This window comes from Canis lupus, chromosome 22 (genome assembly GCF_048164855.1).
Source record: "Canis lupus baileyi chromosome 22, mCanLup2.hap1, whole genome shotgun sequence".
In the NCBI taxonomy this organism is placed as follows: domain Eukaryota; kingdom Metazoa; phylum Chordata; class Mammalia; order Carnivora; family Canidae; genus Canis; species Canis lupus.
Genome location: NC_132859.1, coordinates 3,517,177 through 3,534,216, shown reverse-complemented (window position 1 = coordinate 3,534,216; position 17,040 = coordinate 3,517,177). Strand labels below are relative to the sequence as shown.

At 37.5% G+C, this 17,040-nt stretch overlaps 1 protein-coding gene across 5 annotated transcripts in view; it reads left to right on the top strand.

The window, feature by feature from the left end:
- Positions 1 to 17,040, top strand: part of MME (membrane metalloendopeptidase) — a 96,213-nt gene that overhangs the window by 77,417 nt on the left and 1,756 nt on the right. For all 5 annotated transcript variants that reach the window (XM_072792202.1, XM_072792203.1, XM_072792205.1 and 2 more), the window contains exons 18-22: positions 3,795 to 3,914; positions 5,383 to 5,516; positions 6,328 to 6,393; positions 9,545 to 9,640; positions 9,969 to 10,045. In XM_072792202.1, coding sequence (XP_072648303.1) covers positions 3,795 to 3,914; positions 5,383 to 5,516; positions 6,328 to 6,393; positions 9,545 to 9,640; positions 9,969 to 10,045 — 493 coding nt within the window. The remainder of the gene's footprint in view (positions 1 to 3,794; positions 3,915 to 5,382; positions 5,517 to 6,327; positions 6,394 to 9,544; positions 9,641 to 9,968; positions 10,046 to 17,040) is intronic.

Here is a 17,040-nt window from a genome sequence, read left to right as displayed (position 1 = left end):
GAATTCCAAGGCAAATAGAGACAGCCTGGCCTTTGTTCTGTATTCGGGTAGACTCTAAGGGATATAGCTTCATTTTAAACCAGCTCAGGAAGGACCCTGGATCCTATCAGATCTGGTGCTGATTCATTCCAACAAGAAGACCCATATGGACCCTCTGTAGGACCACTTTGGCATGTTCATCCCTTCAGCCCCTCTCTAGAGCAGATCCACAGAGTTTAGGTCAAGACAGTACCTTGTTTGGCTCTGAATTTCTCCATAACCCTTAAGTGGGCTCTAAATTGATTCACCTTGGAGATTCCCTGATCAGAGAAGACCAAAGAATGTTCTCAATTTGAACTTAATATCCTCAAACCAAAGAAGCACACAGCAAAAGGAAAAAGAAGGTAAAAAAGGGCCTAACTTTTCACAAAATAGTTATCTTCCAAATAATCAAAAATTGGCTACAGTAAGCATTTTTAATAAGAAAGGCCTTTTAAAGACTCCCAAGGTAAATTCATCAGATAGAAATTCAAAATCTGAAAAATTGTTCATGTCTTTTCATATGCTTGTCTGCTAATAACAGCAGTTCAGAGGAAGGGAAAGTGTCATGCAAGAGGAGGAATCTTTGACATGTGTACATTTTCTCTTTGACAATTCATTTAAATCTTCAAAGTGGAGATAGTCTTAACTAAAAATAGTTGGAGATCCAGACCTCCATCCTTCTTCTTGATAGAAGTGAGTGTGTGGGTGTGTTTGTGTGTATGTGTGCTTGCACGTGTGCCTGTCTGTATACATACATAGATATACAACTTTTGATTTTCGTACCATGCATTACAGAATTAGAATTGGTATAGAATAACATGTGTCTCATAAATGATCCTCCCTTCCTCACACAAATATCTTAAATTAGATTATGTACAATTTTTCCTGGGATTGGCCTTTCTATGTTATGGCAAAAGAGTTGTTTTATTATCATATAGGGAGTTATTCATATTAATAATTTCTTTTTTTTAATTCAATTGCAGCAACCTTTTGTTATTAACTCATATAGGCAGACTATTCTAAGTTTTATGCACCCCTGCCACTTTATGTCAATTAAAAAAAAAAAATCAACTTCCTGGAGAGGAAGGCATCCAAAAGTATTTAATTCACTGTCTCCTTTTCCCCATACATTTGCTCTATTGAGTTCCAGAAAGTTTCCAAGGATTATTTAATATATTCAGCCTGAGTGGTGTATAGCTACCTTGAAATAATTAAATTTTCTAACGTTACCCTCCGTGTTCTTAGGAATCTTATTTTCAGACTTAAAAATCAAGAGTAAATGTTTCCAAACCTATTGATATTCCATTTAATGTAAAAAATAATAATATTGAACTTTTTCCACCCCAAATTGATTTTACCTGTCATCGAACTTTATATCAAAGTTTCTGAAATTGAATTGCTTGCATGCAGCCTTAAAAAACTAAACCAGGGAAGGGAGGGCATGGGAGTAGGGAGAAACACATTTTTTTTTTTGTTTCATGGATCAATGACTTATTTAATTAACTGACTTGTTGACAATCATGAATGTAAAAAAAGTACAACTAAGTAGTTGGTTGTTATTGACAGTTGTGAAGTCTACTAGTAACCGCAATAAGCTAATGGGGAAAATCCTCATCATTGAGATTTGGCTGACAGTGTAAAAGGAGAAATCATAAATTGCAAAGCTGAATTTGAAGACTAGTATTTAATATGAGCCATAAAAATCTTATCACTTGCCTGAAGAATGACATATCAGGGTATAATTAAAGTGGTAGGATCTTTACAGTTAATGTTTAGTCTTGATAGCACGTTTCATAAGAGCATTTTATATAAAGGGTGGATTTTAATCAAAGTACATAGTGTGGGAGATAGTATTCACTTTAAGTTAATAAAGTACTGCACATAATTTTAATACCTTAAGCTAAAAATAATTTCTTGGCACTGTTGATAACTCAGGCAGCTACATGTGAGGTGTAACTTTCATCAAAATTCTCCAAGGACAGAAGTATTTATGTTCTAATTATTTTGTCATTTTGGATGCTATGGCAACTTTCCAGATTTTTTTAAAGCTCTGGAGGGCACTTAAGTTGTCCGGCATCTTTTTAAAGTCTCCTCCGTAAACATCTAATATTTATCTTTGAAATCCATGCAAGGATCTGCCACATTCGCCCCACCTAAAAAAACAAAAAACAAAAACAACATTTGCTACTCTGTAAACTAGATCTTAGATTTCGTAAGGTCAAGGCCCTTCTCTTGTATTCCTGGAATCCCACTTAGCAATTCCTTAAGGGTTTTACATTGCAATAGGTGTTGATACTAAAGATTTTTTAAATTACAGAACATAATTCAGTAGGTACTAGAATTTTAAAACATGAAAGATGAAATTGTTAAGTTATGAGCATTATGAGAGGAGGAGAGGACCATGGAGTCAAAGGCTGGGAAGGAGATGCTGTATTTAGTTAGAAAGCATCAAAACCACCCTTTGGAAAGCTTTTGAGCAGGGGAGTGATAATGACCAGAGTTGTACTTTAATTCAGGCTGGAGGATGGATTAGGTTTAGGATGGGTTATAGTTGGGCGAGACAGGAAGTAGAAAGATCATGTAGGAAATTAAGTAACTCTTAAGACAAGGAATAGTAATATGAAGTGGTATGATGGCAGTAAGACCATAGGAGATAATCGGAAGAGATGCTCCTGGAAGGAAGGTACATGACCTGATCTTTTCCTAAGTAGACCGTGTAAGACTTTGTAAAAAGCAAACAAATAAATGAATATTTAAAAAATTTTTAAAAAGCTATCTAAGATAAATGAAATGTTCATGTCAGGTGATTGAGACCCTTCAAATGCCATTAGGAGAAATAAAGTCTAGAGAGTGATGGCTTAGAAGGGAAAATGATGACTTTGATGTCTGACACATGAACTTTAAAGTCTGTGTGACATTCAAGTGTAGAAAGCTAGCAAGTTAATCCAGATGTCAAGGTAGTCCTAAAAATAATTGTATTTATTTAGTAAAGTCTCTGGGACACCATAGTAAATTCATTTGCTCACTCATTCATAATTGATTATTCACCTATTCAACATATTTCCTAAGCACTATTCTGTTCCAGGCACCATTCTAGTTTTAGGTGCTTGAGATAATTAAAAAAAAAAAAATGGACTCAACAAATAAACAAACAAATGTATGTATGGACACACAAATCCCTGCTCCCAAACGTCTGATATTTGAGGCACTGGAGCAGATAAGGGTGATAAGAAAAAGGACAACAACCAAAAACAAGGAAATAAATAGCCATAGATGCCTTGTTGAAAATAACATACGGCAATGTGATTGAGAGATGCCTTTGATCGAGTAGTTCTGTTTGTTTAACGAACTATTGTAGATGGATAAAATGTTAGAGATGACATTAAAAGGAACACTTGTGTTATTTTTTTAAAGGAATACTTGTGTTATTAAATAACCATTTCTCCCAAGTATTTGCAGTGGGGAAAAGTCCTTCCGAATGAAGATGATGATTTCTCCTCCTTCTAAACTCCTTACAGCAAAAAATAATCTTAGCCGAGTTTGTAAAGTGAATTGTGATTATAAATCATAGATCATGGTGCCGCTTTGGGATGAACTCCTGTTGTCATCAATCATAAAAGACCTGCATTTGTTTCATCACCCAGATGATTTTTGCGTACAATTAAGTGAAACTGACATACTGGAAAATAGCTTAGCAGGCAGAAAGCCCAGCCCAGGCCTGCCATCACTGAAGAATGCCATACTTCATCTTTAACCATCTTCTTTCTTTGTAGTCTTCCCAGCTGGCATTCTGCAGCCCCCCTTCTTCAGTGCCCAGCAGTCTAACTCCTTGAACTACGGGGGTATCGGCATGGTCATAGGACACGAAATCACCCATGGCTTCGATGACAATGGTAAAGTGCAGTGGACACTTCCTTCGGCTGAGACACATCCTAGTAGACCTGAATGGAGTTATTATACTTGATTATTGCATGAACACATTTAGTCATCAGGGGATCGTTGGCTAATAATCCGACTCTTAGTGTTCGTTTTAAATTGTTGCTCAGGAAGACCAGAAATTTCTAGCGGTGGGGTTCAGCAATGTGTGCTTTGCACTCTGACAGAATGACACAAATATTCACACTGAGAAAACACTGTGATGTTTGTTAGCACCAGTGATAATGTGTGGTCTTATTTCATGGTTGCTTATGTCTTATCTATCTAGACTTCTAGAGCACAGGGTCCATGTCTAAAAATCAGATGTAAGATCAAAAATTAAGGTACCTATAAGACTTTTAAACTGCTTATGGACAGAATTTTTTTTTTTTTTTGCACCCTTTACTTAGTTCAGGGCCTTGCAAATAGTGGGCACTTAAATGCTTGTACACTGCCTCAAATGGCAAAAAGAGATTTAGAGTTGCAGTGAAGTTTGAGAGGCATAGAAGTAAAGATACGAGATACATAGAGAAGTGATAGCTGAAGCGATGACAAAAATTGGTTTGCAAGTGGAGAGAAGATAGGAAGAAAATAATAGAAAATAATTAAGCCTTCACTAGACTAAACTTTAGAGCCATATAAAGAAAAGTTGACAGGAAAGATGCAATCTTGAAAAGGACTTACTACGTGTCTATGAACTCAATTCAAGTATATAATAATTTTCACAAGTAGGTAGGTACTAAGACCACTTCCAATTTTTTTAATGGAAAAAAGTAGAGGCACATGACTTACTCGAAGTTACAAAGCTAGGAATTAGTGGAATCGGGGTGTGAGTTCAAGGAGTTTGTCTTTGTAGTCCTTTTCTCATTCACCACATCATAAGCAACTATTTAAAAGGATGATAAACTGAAGTGTTAAAACATAGCATATAACAAATACCACTGTAGCTCAAAAAAGGGAAAGATCAAGGTATTTAGGGTGAGCAGGAAAGCTCCAGGAGGAATGGTAATTCTTTGTGCTCGAAGTAGAAACTATGAGTCTACAGTACCTCATGAGGGGGGTGAGATATGAAATGAATTCAGAATAAAAATAGTGTTTTTCAATCTCAAAATACCAAATTAAATAGACTTGGTCCATATGAAAACCATCCAAGAGAAACAAGGCATGGTTTCAGGAGTGGTTGAGCGGGTGGCCTTGGCTGAGCTACCGGGAAGCACGTGGGTATGATGCCGGGATCCAGATTAAGGTGCATCAGCACAGCAGACCCTCACAGTCCAGGTTTTGTCAATGCAGGACGAGAAAGGGGGGGCGGATCCTCCCATTACCTGTCCAGTCGAGTGTTCTCTCACACACTCATAGTTCAGTCCTTGCCTTTTGAATTAAAGATACCGTAGTGTAATTCTTGATGTAATGAGTTCCCCTTTTACTTAAATCGTTATATTTCAGGCAGAAATTTTAACAAGGATGGAGACCTCGTTGACTGGTGGACTCAACAGTCGGCAAATAATTTTAAAGACCAATCCCAATGCATGGTGTACCAGTATGGAAACTTCTCCTGGGACCTAGCAGGTGGACAGCATGTATGTGCTAGAACGTTTTAGATATATTTACTCTTTGTTGTTGTTGTCGCTATGGCTGCTGCTGCTCTATTTTATTTGAGTATAGATGACACATAATGTTATGCTAGTTCCAGGTATACAACCTAGTGATCTGACAAGTATATACATTGTGCTGTGTTCACTGCAAATACAGCTGCCATCTATCCCATTACGTCACTATTACAATGTCATTGACCGTGTTCCTTATGCTCCGCTTTTATTACCGTGACTTATGCATTCCATGACTGGAAGCCCATATCTCCCTCTCTTCTTCACCCAGGTTCTCTATCCCCCTGGATCCTTCCCCTCTGGCAGCCATCAGTTTGTTCTTTGTAATTTATAGTTCTGATTCTGCTTTCTGTTTATTCATTTTCTTCATTCCATTTATGTGTGGAGCTGTACAGTGTTTGTCTTGCTCAGTCTGACTTATTTCACTTGCATAATACCCTCTAGGTCCATCCATTTTGCCTCGAATGGCACGATTCCATCCTTTTTATGGCTGAGTAATATTCCATTGTGCGTATGTGTGCACATTTCCCTTCTTCTTTATCCATTCGTCTCGCCATAGACACTTAAGTTGCTTCCATGTCTTGGCTGTTGTAATGCAGCAGTAAATAAATATATCTTTTCAAGTTAGTGTTTTCATATTCAGTAGTGAAATTACTGGATCATATAATATTTCTATTTTTAATTTTCTGAAGAATAGATATATCCACTCTTAAGTGCATTGTTGATCCTTCTTAACAATCCAAATGTAAGTAAGGACCTTTACGCATCTTTTGTTTTTTAACAGCTCAATGGGATTAATACACTGGGAGAAAATATCGCTGATAATGGAGGTATTGGCCAAGCATACAGAGTGAGTAATAATATTTTTTCCCATTTTAGTGGTTGGAACGTTTATTTTTCATATTTAATTATTCATTTAAAGCCTTTTGCAAAAGGCACATATAATGTAGGCAATGAACAATAAATAGAAAGTAGAAAATACATGGGGGTAAAGGGAATTGTAGGTATGTTAACTAGAAAGGGCAACATGGTTATGGTTGAGCTGAACAATCTAGGCTTCTGAGAAGCTGAGAAGAGGAAACCATATCAACAGAAATGAGGAGACATGCAAGTTCCACAGAGGAAGCAACTTTTTTTTAAGAAATAAGCTCTGAAGTAAATGTTTTAGAAAAGATGTCTCGTCGAAAGCATTATTTCAGTCATTGATTGGTGTAGTAAACAAGACCCTCAGGACCCTGCTGTTTCACAGCAGGTGAAGCAATATTTGGGAACCATAATCAGCATAACAGTTACAATGATTCAGTGAGGGACTGAAGTGATACAGCTCTAGCACATGGCCTTATAGTCATCTAGACTATTATGCCCAGAGGAGCATATTGATGGAACATCCCTTAGAATCTCATTTAGCCTTCCATTCGTTCTTGCATTCAACAAATACTTGGTGGGGACTTTACTGTGTTTTTGGTACTATTCTCAGAGCTAGAGATACAGTGTGAATCCTCCATAAAATATGTCATTATCTGATGATTAGAGCAGGTATTAAAGGATGGTCTAGTTGATGCCATGTACACAAGAAAAAGTAGGGATTTTTCACAAGAGTAGAGGAGTACTGGTCTTGGAAGCAACAAGAAGGAATGAGAGTATTTTGAGTGTTTCTCCCAACCCTGAGGTAGCTCACATGTGGGACAATGAGCAGCATCTACTTGAGAAGGTACAGGGGACAAAGTGTCCCAGGATAGAACCAGGCTTCTTTAAGACAAAGATGAATGGAATGTTGTATGCAATGGATGAGAATGTAGGATTATTTGTCCACCATAGAAATGCATGTATTAGGGGCACCTGGGTGGCTCAGTCGATTATGCATCTACCTTTAGCTCAGGTCATAATCCCAGGGTCCTAGGATGGAGCCCCTCATCGGGCTCCCTGCTTAGTGGGGAGCCTGCTTCTCCCTCTCCTCCTGCTTGTGCTCTCCTTTGCTATCTTTGTCTCTTTCTGTCTCAAATACATAAATAAAATATTAAAAAAAAAAAAAAAGAAATGTATGGGTTAGAAGGAAGAAGGAGGGCCTCAGTGGTTGGGCCGGAAAGGGGAAGTTTCAGAGCAGGGTGGGAGAGATGACTGGTAGGGTCTGTGACTTGGCAGTGACCAAGGATCAAAGTGTGAGGCTTGGGAAATTAAACTGCCTGAAAATTTTCCAAAAGAATGAGTCCCAGCAAAGTCATATATTGCTGCTTCTTTGAATGCGTGGCAATACTTGTCTAGATGCCAGGCAATGTGCATTTTACCTCTTTGGGTGCTAGATATTTTTGTTTTCCTACAAAGGTACTTGAGCTTTATACTTGGACACAACGAGATTCCTCAGAAATGGTTTGATCCTTTTGGACCTTGGTTTTACAACTTGTTAGGTGGGACTGGGTAATGCTCAGTCTAGGGACAATTATTCTCCAATGCTGAGGCAAGATCCTACTCTGTGAATCTTGAGGTCTTCTATTTTTGTCCTGTGTGAGTACTGGGTATTTTTATCTCTAATGTTTTCTCATAATTCCTTCCCTAGTGTTTGGTGTTGTGCTCATATGCATCCTACATACTCAGCTGGATACTTGAGGGGCCCATCTGATCTCTAGAGATCCTCTTCTATGTAGCTTTCTCCTCCTTAGGACCCTGTTCTTTGTGTCCTTGAACTCTCAGCTCCTTCTCCTCAACTCAGACAGTCCCTTAGGCTCCAACTAAATTTCTCTTCTTTAGATTGTACCCTGGAAAAGCTTAAGGCAATAAGCTGGGGCAATTATGGTAATAATACTTTATTTGTTTACCATGTCAGAGCAATCACTCTTTTTTTTTTTTTTTTTTTTGCCTGATTTCCAGTGCCATGCACACCATTGTTTCAGATATTTTGTCCATCATTTGATTGTTTCAGTAGGAAGATAACTCCAATCCCTCTCACTCCATCTTGCCTGGATGTAGAAGACATTGGCATTCTCAATACTCCCATGATTATTCTAATATTCAGACAGATTAAAAATCATTGATGTGAAAATGCAGCCAAAATCTGGGATGATGGTACTTCCATGAAGAGCTTCACCTGAGACAAGTTTAGACTTGTAATAATAAAGCAAATTACAAGTGTGCAAATATTTTATTATAATGAAATCATAACATCTAATACCCTGTCCCCTTGCTAGATTGTAAGCTTTCTGGAAAGGAGCAGGCTCAGGTCTTCCCCATGTTCCTAACATTTTACATAATAGAGACTCAATAAATCTATGTTAATGGCAAGGAGGAGGAAATGAAATATATCTTCTGCTTATCTAATTGATCACTTTCATTTGTATTAAATTGGAAGTAACACATGTCAGAAAGTTTGTCATAAATTCCTTAAATATTTTTAGTAGAGGAAAACTATTGTTCAATAGTATTCATAAAGCCTTAAGAATTAAGACCCTTCTCTGACCTTCAGGTAACCTAAATTCCTAATGTAACTGAGGTTCAGTCTATTTTGCCCTGTCTTCCAGGGTGCCACAATAATTGCTCATCTTTATTCTTAGAATCATAGGATACTAATTTTTAAGGGCTCTTAAGGAATCCTTTCACTTTTGGCATGAATCATTGAAAGTCTGGTATGAATCTTTTTTGCTAAGAGTAGTAACTGAACTAAATATGGCAATTCCAGACTAACTCCCTTGGCAACCCATTCTTCCAACTGGCTAGACTTACCTGTCTACCTACAAAACAACATTTAGATAATTTTTTTAATAATTTATTTAAGTCATCCATCCATTCAACTGACATTTATTGACCATTGACATTTTCAGAGCATTTGTAAAATAAATTCTGGCTTTCTTTCTAATCCATGTAATAGTTGTAGGTTGCCGTGTGTAAATACATTATTATGGTGATCCTGATATAAAAGGTTAATTACTGGACTGCATGGTCTTTTGCTCAGGTTTATACATAAATTTAGAAATGATAAACATCATGTTTCTATTTCATTAACTGCCTAGGCCTATCAAAATTATGTTAAAAAGAACGGTGAAGAAAAACTACTTCCTGGACTTGACCTAAATCACAAACAGCTGTTCTTCCTCAACTTTGCCCAGGTATTGTACCTTTCTTGATTGATAGATATGAAAATCATTTTGAGTTATAATTTCATAGTTAGTTAGATACTGCATGCTGAGTTTTCTTGTTTTAATCAGTTGTGGCAGAGCATTTGACTTGACTGATTTTCATTGTTTGTAACAGACTATCAGCTCATATTAATGGTAATTATGTCCCTGGTTGCCTATCACTGAACATTATTTGAAGAGTAAATTATTGAGAAATGCAGAATTCCAATTTAATTTTTGCAGTAGGAAGCTGGCCTGCCCATACAAATAATCTTTGAACCTAAGCACACTACTTTCCTTTTTCTGTTCCTATCCCTAGGTGTGGTGTGGGACCTACAGGCCAGAGTATGCCGTCAACTCCATTAAAACAGATGTTCACAGTCCAGGGAATTTCAGGTGCGTGGGTTTGAACAGCAGTCAAGGTGCTCCAATATTGACTCCATTATTTCCACATTTGGAAATAGCTTTTTCTAACTCTGACTATAAAATGTGGAAATCCAGGTGTTGTTTTTTCTTTTGAGCGTCATGGATAGGATCAACAGAACACAGCAGGATAACTGTCCTGTTTACATGATCATAGCCTTGACTGCGCTTATCCTCAGAATGCACGTGACCTATGCTTAGTGCTTGATGGATTCCAAGATGATGCCAGAGAATAGTGGCCCTATTTAAAGGTAGCACAAAGACATTTTTAAGAGGCTATGAAAAGTTTAGGCCTAGCACCAATGAGTAGCCATTCCAAAGAAAGATTTGCATTCAACATAAAGAGAAATGTGGTTTAATTAGAGGTAATTAGAGGCTTTCCAGCATAAAGTTATCTCCAGATCTACAGGGGAGAGTACCTTGAAGCGGAGGTCGGAGAGCAAACCGGATGCTGGAGAAAAATGCTCTGTAGAGTGGAAGGTTGAGATAGAAGAAGTCCAAAGTCCTGAGACCAGAAAATCTAAGAGAGCATTGTACTGGAAGAGAATCACTCTAACTAGCATTTAAATGATAAATCCTGGATCCCTATATATCCAGTTTAGCACTGAATTATTAGTGCTCCCCTTCCCACATACAGTAACACTTCATTACTGATCAACACTTCTCAGGCAGGAACTCTGAAAAACAAAGTTAAAATTTTGAAACGTGGTTGGAAAAGTTTGAGAACAAAAAAGAATCAATGGGTTGAGTTTTAAAATCCCTTCCTAAAATAGACATAAATATACTGCCTGGATCATACTGCCTGGGGAAAAAAAAATTCAATTATGAAACAAAAAATAGCACATTTACAAATTAAAGGGTTTACTCAGCTTGTTCATCATCATGGGAATCACCATCATTTAGTATTTGCTTTAACAGTTCTTTCAAAATTCATTCACTCAACAACTGTTTATCGTATGCCCATTACGTTTGTAATCCAAGGTAAATTCAGTCTAGCTAGACTAGTCAAATTAACTTCTTTTTAGATAATGAGCAGGAAAAGTCACTGGATCAATTCCCATGGTAGTTTATCCAAGAAACTTTCTGTTTTCGTTTTTAGAAGTTGTCTTTTTCCTTCCTGAAGTCTTCAGAAGTGAAAACATAGGAATGTAATTCTGAAGACAACAGAGGGCAATTATTATAAGTTCACATAAACCATGATAACAATCCAATAGGTCAAAGCTCTACCCTCCATATCCCCATGAACTAAAGTGTGTGTGCATAAAAATCTAATGAATTTAAGTAATATTATTATAATACCTGGTACACCTGGCATATTCTCAGAAAATGGAGCTTGCAAATTGAATGTTTTTGATAGCTAAAATTTGTCCCTCGGGCATTAACATTTTTATCTTAAATACTGGATTAAAATTTCTCTGTTTAAAACACATTTTCTACCTTACTGCCTTATTAACACAATATCCTGAACAAAACCTAGCCTTGTTTTTTAAATGACACAGACTATTGTTATGACTATTGGTTGACATTTTAGCATTTATTAGTTTAGTGAAATCCTCAAAAGCTACAGTATGAGTAGCTATTTATTCCTACACTACAGAGCCACCAATGAGGATATGGTGATGCTTTTTCGACTTTTCATTTTGGCTTCTTCTAGAAGTAGGGCCTCTAGTAGGGTTTTCCTGTTGGTTTGTTTCTTCCCTAGTTCTGTTTTCTGTTAATACATCGCTTGCCTTTTGCCATCCCATATCGTCATTCTGATTAGCTCAGAAAGCACATCCTTAGACTTGCATGGTTAAAAAATAAAAAAATAAATGAATTCAAGCTTTGAAGTAAGAAACACTTGAGTTCCACCCATGGTTTTGCCATTTATAAGCTGTTACTTAACATCTGTATCTCAGTTTCTAGATATTTTATTTTTAAAAATTTTTTTAAAGATTTATTTATTTATTTGTTTGTTTGTTTATTTATTTATTTATTATAGACAGAGAGAGAGAGGCAGAGACACAGGAGGAGGGAGAAGCAGGCTCCATGCCGGGAGCCCTATGCGGGACTCGATCCCCGGACTGAGGGATCCCCTCAGTTTCTAGATATTTTAAATTAGGATTAAATTATCATGAGAGTTGTTAAGAGGATTAATGTTAACATAGAAGAAGTGCCTATTACATATATGTGTTTGAAAATTAGTACTAGGATTATTTTTAGATAAGTATGAACAGAATAAGAATCCTCATGAGTAAATACTTGGACTTTGCAACAATTTTTATTACCTGAGAGGCAAGGGTGTTTTGTTGCTTATGTCTTATGTCTGGATAAATCAGAATGTCAGTAACTGATCACTGGTCAAATGATATGTGGGTAAATACATAACTGTTTTCTACTCTCACTTTTAAACTGAAAACAATTTTATTATAAATATGTAAAATTTGCTATCTGTAAAAATACACATTATTTTATTATAAAATACGTAAAATTATTCGCAACTTTATTGTGGTGTGAAAGATGCTTCTTTGACTATTTTTCATTTATAGTAAGAAAAGTATGTGTTGTTTTTTAAAAAGGGTAAATGGAATGCCAACCCTTTGTCAAGGAAATTATTATTTTCTCTGGAGGTAAAGGGATTTCCTTGGCAAAAGGTTGAGGTTACATTTAGTTTTGGAAACAGGCTGCTTCCTGGCTGTACAAAGTAAAACATTTTTTATAAAGAGCCTTAAAAACTGATAGACATTGAATTGCTATTGAGAAATTGTGCATAGTGGTTTCTGTAGAAACATTTCTGAAATAGAGGGAGGTTTCGTAACATTATACTTAAATACCACAGTATTAAAATAGAAGGCAAAATATACTTGATATAAAGCTGAATCCATAAACCTTGTTGGGTCTGAGTTGTAATTGTTTTATTCCTCCTATCTGAAGTCTTATGTACTTTAGATAAATTTCTAAAACTTTAGTATTTAAAATAAAAACATTTCCCCTTGATGTTTTAGAAGTTGAACTCACAATTTAAATGGCTTCTTTTTTGGAAATTCAGCTTCTGTTAACCATCCACAGTCGCTTGGAATGGCCGTTCTGCTAAAATTTACCATATAATCTGCAAATGCGTCTTTAAAGTTATTCAGAGGTCATACTTCTAAACAATGTATACCTGATAATTTTTTTAAAGCTAGTCCAAAGGGACAAAGTGATATCAGTGTGTATGCTACCTAAACAGAAAAGGTGCTAATTTAGGTGCTTAATTTGCTCAACGTCATCTTCCAGTCAGAATAAAAGGACGCTCTATAGAACTAACACCACTAATAAAGCAAGGCATTTTTTCCCAGAGCTTAATTCCTAGTCCTTTTTGTAAGATATTTTTTCTAGTGTGTTATGTAGACATTTTCAAGCATTATGGTGATTTTGTTCCCTACTATTCCATGATTTAGTATGTGCATGCTAAATCCTCTGAAATACTAATGTTTCCTCTCTTTCCCTTAAATATTAGCTTCGGTTTCTGATATTTTGTAAATGTCAGTTTGGATCTTGGTGGACCTTGTAGCACTTGTTCATCTTCATATCTGGGAATCTATTCAGACATTTATTTCTTTGTGAATTTATAGTGGGACATATGCTGATCAATGTGACCTTACATTAATTAACAAAATCATGAACAACAGTTAACGGTAAAGATTAGATAGTTTATTTATGAATGAAGCTTGTTAACCTTGTAACCAAGTCATTCATTGAAAAGAAGGAACAAAGGGTTGTCAGAAGACCTATTAATTGCAAAAAGCTCATTTAGTAATTAAAAAATCCAGTTAAGCGCAGGCAGGAGTAGTCTTCTCGGTCACCTGATGTTCAACCCCATATCGCTCAGATGTTTTTAAAACAAGTGGTTATTTGCCAGAGAAATAGACAACAACAGTACAATAAAATATTTTATATAATAAAGTAAAATTTCAAGTAAATCACTTTAAGAAATAATCAACAAAAGCCATTTATCTTCTGTTATAATAAAATACTGCACAGTTTTCATATACAATGGAATTCAAGTAAGTCGCTTATATAATATTAGTGAAATATAACCCCACTCTTAAGAGGAGGGATTCATTTGATTAAATAATGTAACCGCTTTCTGAAATAGATTATTTACATCATCCATCCAAAGATTTGATGTGAACTATAAGACATTAATTAGAGTGCTGGGAAGGTAAGCGAAATCCTGGTATAACGTTGACCTAATTATCCAGAACCAAATTATCTGAGTGAAGCCTTTGGATGGAAAGAGAAGAGCTGAAATGGAAATGGAGAGCTGAGTGCACATTAGGTTGAGTGTCGCGATGTCGCTAACTGCCATTGGTGCTCTGTGAAGACTTCCCTTCTTTTTTTTTTTTTTTTTTTTTTTTAATATTTTTTATTTATTTATGATAGTCACACAGAGAGAGAGAGAGATAGAGAGAGAGAAGCAGAGACACAGGCAGAGGGAGAAGCAGGCTCCATGCACCGGGAGCCCGACGTGGGATTCGATCCCGGGTCTCCAGGATCACGCCCCAGGCCAAAGGCAGGCACCAAACCGCTGCGCCACCCAGGGATCCCAAGACTTCCCTTCTTTGAGGCGTCTGGGTTTTTTTTCATTTCCCTAATGTTTTTATGACAACTATAGAATTAAGTCATGGGTCTGGACATTTTACTGAAGTACTTGTCTCCATATGATTACATCTAGGATACATTTCTTCAAAAAAAAGAAAAGTTTATTGAAACGAAAACAAAAAAGTGCAGCTCTTCCAGTCAGTGGCTCTCAGATGCCTTCCCTGTCCATCAGGGAGCTTCCTGCTCAATTTGAGGAACCATCAGGCCACCATGATGACTGTCACTAAGCCAGGACATAAGGCTTCCTCAAGTGGAAAGGGGATTAAATTAAATAAATCAAAGCTTCTGTCTCAGAGTCTATGAGCCTAGGAACTTAAAGACTAAAGACTAATACAAACACCTGATGCCTAAAATCTTTTTATTCTTTGGGGCGCCTGACTGGCTCAGTCAGTAGAGCATGGGACTCTTGATCTTGGGGTTGGTTGTGAATTAGAGCCCCATGTTGGGTATAGAGATGACTAAAAATAAAATATTTTTATTCCCACATATATGACCATTTTTGACCAAGTATCAAGTGAATTTGTTCTTGAACCTTCAGATTTAAGAAAAGACATTATTATTATTATTATTATTATTATTATTATTATTTTAGAAAATTAATTCAATTCCAAGTTCCCACCCTAAGCAGAGAGGTAAGAAGTTTAATTTTAGTAGTTTAAGTATACTCCATTTTAGAGTCATACAGGAATCCCAAGACCCAGAAATTAGGGAATTAGCCTTCATCTCCTGTCTGCCGTGGCCACTCCTGCTATGCCTGCAGTTCAAGGGCTCTATCTGAAATCAGGTGGCTCCATTTCCTTCTGGTGGTTGTGGGTAAGGGCCTCAGGAACCACTGCTCCTGATGCTTAGGCTCCCCCACATTACATCCCATCCTTTCAGAGGTCCTCTCAGGGCCCTGCTCAGTGTGGGAGGCACGTCTTGGTCACTCACACAACCCACCAATACCGGGCCCCTCCTCAGCACTGGGGAGGCCAGCTTTCTCCATCTCAGGTGGACTAATAGGTGTAAATTCCCCAGCGCTAGCCCCCACCCCACTTCAACACTCCCATACCAAGAAGATATCTCTTAATCTTTAGGACTCCTCTAGGAATACTAAAACACACACACACACACACAAAGTTTACATTCTCCCCGAAGGATACGATACGGAAGTTGTGATATTGAGGATTGAGAGATAGTTGATGTGGTAATTGTTGACACGTTAGGAAGTCAGCCTTTGAGAAATTAGATATGGATCTGTCTTTCCTGGAATGGGGGTGAGGAAAAGAAATGCTTGCTTTCTTTTCTCATAGTTGGTCCATTGTAGCAAATAAACACAAAAATGCTAACCAGTATTTTTCTTTATAATGCCCCATCCCTCCTATACTTGTGATCACCATGACCAGCGACAGGCTCATTTATTCAGTAGGTATATCCCAAGCCCTACAATATACAAAGCACTGTGCTGGACTTGAGTGGGGGGCGGGGGGCAGCAGGGAACAAGAGATGCACAGAGCTGTGCCCTCAGGTTACAGCGTGGTGAATGTCAGGAAGTAAAGAAAAACAAATCATTGCAAGCTGATAGGACTACTACAGGTGGGAGGACCTAGTTGGGACATTATTTGAAGAAAGCCTCTGAAGAGGAGTATTTAAGTAGAAGCACGAAGGCTGAGGAGGAGTAAATCATGTCATCACTGGGCAATATCTTTCCAGGGAGTGGGGTCTATAGGAGCAGTAGGCCCTGAAGAGGGAAAGAAATCGGCTGGTTGGATGAATGGAACGTAGGTCTGTGTCGTTTGAGCCTAATGAGAAACACGAAGAGAAACGTACTATGAGGAGGCCAGGAGGGTAGGCCAGAGACATCAGAATGTTGGAGACCATGGAAAGGAGGGTGAATTTCATTCAAGCCCCATCAAACAAGGGAATTAGGGGACTTGATTTAAATTTTAAAGATCATTCAGCCATGTGGAGAATGGGTTAGAGGAGATAAGAGGGCAAATATTTATACCTAGCACACCTGCCACGTACAGAGATCTCAGTAATTGGAACATACTCTCCTGCCAGTTGCTTGAGGGCTTCCCACCTCCCTAGTCTGTTTGCCTCCCTGCCCTCCCTCCCAACCGAAGGTGGGTGTGGTGTAGAGAAGGGAAGGAGCTGGTTTGGGGTGGATGTGAAAACATCAACTCCGCATCACTGTCCTGACCTAGGTCTCCCCACAAATACTGCTCGGTGCCGACAGTGGGTTGGACAGTGTTGTTTTTGCCCATTGGGGTCAGAGATAAGAAGAAATTGACTTTTTGCCAGTCCTTTCCAGTTACTCCGGCTGAATCCAGTTTCTGATATCTGTGAAGTTTCTTTTGGAAAAA